Genomic DNA, 4,011 nt, shown 5'->3' with positions numbered 1-4,011 from the left:
TCTAAAGATTGGACTCTCGATGACAGTGCTTCCTGTTCTCTAGAGATTAGGCTCCCGAGGACAGTGCTCCCTGTTCCCTATTCTAGAAATTAGGCTCCAGGGGACAGTGCTTGCCGGTCCCTAGTCTAGAGATTGGGCTCCCGAGGACAATGCTTCCCGGTCCCTAGTCTAGAGATTTGGCTCCAGAGGACAGTGCTTCCCGGTCCCTAGTCTAGAGATTAGGCTCCCGAGGATGGCGCTTCCTGGTCCCTAGTCTAGAGATTAGGCTCCTGAGGACAATGCTTCCCGGTCCCTAGTTTAGAGATTAGGCTCCCGAGGACAGTGCTTCCTGTTCCCTAGTCTAGAGATTAGGCTCCCGAGGACAGCGCTTCCCAGTCCCTATTCTAGAAATTAGGCTCCAGGGGACAGTGCTTCCCGGTCCCTAGTCTAAAGATTGGGCTCTCAAGGAAGGTGCTTCCTGTTCTCTTGTCTAAAGATTGGGCTCCCAAGGACGGTGCTTCCTGTTCTCTTGTCAAGATTAGAATGACACCTTTATAATTTTTCGTTGGACTTTATAGGTATAAAGATAGACTTTCATTATCAAACACGCCCCGCTCTGTGACTTGTGTACCACACGATCTTTTTCAGCCTGAATAAAGTACAATTTTAATTTGTTTAACCAAAAACTGTGCAGCATGAAGCAGAACTATTAAACTATATACAATATATACATAGAATCGCGACCTAAAACACAGAACATTTGGAACAAATTGACATCAAGAAACACATAACAACATTTTCAGGTCTGACATTCCTAGGAAAGGTTCTGAGGTGCCGGCGGCATCAGCGAGTCTTTGTCCAGTTCAATGTGCTTATTACTGTGCAGTTCTGTTGTGGAGGGAAGCTACAACGTGCACAGAAAGGGGGACACAGGGCAATATAGACTAGACAAACGAGCTTCTGCTCACAGGCTGTAACATAAAATTGGGCATCCAGTGTTTTGTGATAAATAGAGAAAATTCACACAGCATCACTCTCGCTACATACACAGAGTTCTCTATACAACGGATCGTTCTGGAATGTCTTACTAATGCTAACACCTCTCACCCTTACACCTGCTACAACTCAAAACACTTTTGGGTCAAGATGGCCGAGAGCTACTTGTGCAGGCTCCTCTTATACCCGCTTTCGGGTCAGGCTGTCTAGTAGTTAGTTGTGTAGGTTCCTGGCACAACCGCTTTGGGGTCGGGGTGCCTGCTAATTGGTTGGATTAGGGTCCTTCAACAATGACACTGGATATCTGGTGGTGAATTGTGGAGACCCCTTCCATAACCTTGTCTGGGTTGGGATGCCTGCTAATTGGTTGGGTAGGGTCCTTCCACAATGGGACTGGATATCTGGCGGTGAGTTGTGGAGACCCCTTCCATAACCTTGTCTGGGTTGGGATGCCTGCTATTTGGCTGGATAGGGTCCTTCAACAATGGGACTGGATATCTGGTGGTGAATTGTGGAGACCCCTTCCATTACCTTGTCTGGGTCGGGATGCCTGGTAATTGCTTGGGTAGGGTCCTTCAACAATGGGACAGGATATCTGGTGGTGAGTTGTGGAGACCCCTTCCATAACCTTGTCTGAGTTGGGATGTCTGCTAATTGGTTGGCTAGGCTCCTCCAAAAATGGGTAAGGATATCTGGAGGTGAGTTGTGGAGACCCTTTCCATAACCTCGTTTGGGTCAGGATGACTGGTATTGAGTTACGAAGGACCATTCAACAAGCGTTAGTGGTTCAGGATGTCTGGTAGTGAATTGTTAAGGCTCCTTCCATAACGGCTTCTGCGTCAGGAGGCCTGGTAGTGAGTTGTGTAGGCTCTTCCCATACAGTCTCCCAATGATTTGGAGTCTCTTGTGTTGAAGTGGGTCTTGGAGCTGCTGTTGGACAGCCCCCTTTGCCGTAAAGGTCCATGTTAAAACAACCTCAGTTCCTCTCTGTCTGCGTCCGTGTCTTCTGCCGACGTGTGGGCGGGCACTGAGCCAGGGGTGGGAGCAGGGTTGGGGAAGAGGTCAGTTTTTCTAGCAGTTCTCGGGGTAATACGTTTAGTCTGACTTTCCCACGTGACCTTCGGAAGCCATTTTCTGTCCCCAGGCAAGTGTACAAACCGGCGTCATTTGTCTGCACCGAGCGGAGAATTGCTCCTCCCTCCATGGCATGAAGTCGTACCTAATGAATAGACATATTTATTAAAAGATGAATAAATGGCTGCTCTGAATTTCAGTTTGTTTGCCCCAGGCTCAGTTATGTGAGGAAGCTGGTGGCCAAATGTGCTTAAAAATATCATTGTGAAATTGTAAGTTCCCCGACTCCCAGAAAGTGCTCTCTGGATTCCCAGTTCACCTTCTTCCACACATGTTCCAGGGGAAGGTGGTCTCCAATATCACCAGAACAACATCCACCCCTGTATATCACAAGGTATGGTCATACTAGACATGGTGGCACTGGCATGACAATCGTGGTGGAGTGTCAGACCTTTGTCCTGCAGGCCATTCTATACAACACATTGTTTCATGTCATGTCAAGATTCTAGGAGACCTTGACAGTTTTTCAAGTTTGGGTAAGACTAGGGATGCACCCATATTGGTTTCTCGGTATCGAGTACCGATATTGTTTTCCCGGTACGTACCGATACCGACTACCGATACCAGTGCCATGTGTCCCAATTATCAGGAAGTCAGGAGGCAGATCATGACCCATTGCCCGGCTTCCTGATTGCCTGGGAAGCGGGAGTGAAGAGCACCGGCTTCACTTGCCGAGGCTGCCTGGCTTCCTGACGAATCAGGAAGCCGGCTCATTGCGTGACGCCTGGCTTCCTGATTGGTTAGGAAGCCATGCCGCCTAGCAACAAGTGAAGCCGGCTTCCTAGTCTATCAGGAAGCCGGGCGGCACGACATGACCCGCCTTGGCTAGGAAGCCAGCTTCACTTGTTGCTAGGCGGCATGGCTTCCTGACCAAATCAGGAAGCCGGGATGCGAGTCATGACATGTTGCCCGGCTTCCTGATTGGTTAAGAAGCCAGGCTGTCTACCAACAAGCAAAGCCGGCTTTCTAGCCAAGCAGGGAGGCGGAACCCACCAGCCAGCTTCCTGATTGGAAAGGAAGCCAGGTCCATGTTCCCTTGGCACTGTTGGTAAGAGGGAGATCTCTGACCGGAAGTTCCGGTATCGGTAAGTATCGGAGCATTTAGGCAAGTACGAGTACCCGCCAAAATACTAGTATCTTCCAAGACCGGCAGTGGCAGCCTCCGCCCCCCTCCCTTCCCCTCCCCCACGCTCCTGAGGTCATTATTATTATTATTATACAGGACATCAGATACAATGTAATTTCCATGAGGCCCACTGATGCCATCACGAACAATGCAGGACCCATAGCTGAGGGACACTTACCTCCTTGCCACCACGCCTCCTCCATACTACCCACTCCCTCTGGTAATAGCATCTGCCACCTACCTCACCCTATTCGTTACCCGGTTACAGATACTCTGTCTCCTTCCCCTCCCCCTCCTGGAGCTGGCACACTTTTGCTAGTTCTTGTAAAAAACTGTTTTTGCAGAACAACCCCTCAAAGTCAATATGTCGGATTCCCTCGGTCACGGCGGCTCTGCCAGCTACAGGAACTTGGAGGACGAGCTGTGTCACGTCCACATGCTGTGCTGACAAACGTTCTCCCCGCTGCCCCCCCTAATCCTACTATGGAGATCCGAGATTGTTCCGGTGACAGCAGATGCGCCGCGAGCGCAACATACGGGAAGAAACGTCAGTCTGGAGAAGCCGTGACGTCGGGTCTCAGCTGGTTGTCTGAATGGACATCCCGTGGAAGAGACCTCGGACGTGGCAGCGGCTGGCTCCGGGCCGGGGTTCCGAAAGACAGGAAATGAGAAGAAGAGATCGTCATATTTCCTTTCAATCGGAGCAAACGTTAACCCCTTCATAGCTGGGAGGGTGTCGGGTCTGGATGGTCAGTGTCAGTCAACGCGGGGGGCTT

At 50.3% G+C, this 4,011-nt stretch overlaps 1 protein-coding gene across 1 annotated transcript in view; it reads right to left on the bottom strand.

Moving 5' to 3' along the window:
* Window positions 1–1,764: 1,764 nt before the first annotated feature.
* The window catches only part of LOC108788941 (semaphorin-3F-like), a 94,819-nt gene continuing 92,572 nt past the window's right edge, over window positions 1,765–4,011 (bottom strand). The window contains exon 18 of the mRNA XM_018558849.1: window positions 1,765–2,194. Coding sequence (XP_018414351.1) covers window positions 1,952–2,194 — 243 coding nt within the window. The 3' untranslated portion in view covers window positions 1,765–1,951. The remainder of the gene's footprint in view (window positions 2,195–4,011) is intronic.

Source organism: Nanorana parkeri, unplaced genomic scaffold, assembly GCF_000935625.1.
Source record: "Nanorana parkeri isolate BGI_ZX_2015 unplaced genomic scaffold, ASM93562v1 scaffold15, whole genome shotgun sequence".
Lineage (NCBI taxonomy): Eukaryota > Metazoa > Chordata > Amphibia > Anura > Dicroglossidae > Nanorana > Nanorana parkeri.
The sequence above is the reverse complement of the archived record's forward strand: the minus strand, read 5'-3'. Positions and strand labels throughout refer to the sequence as shown.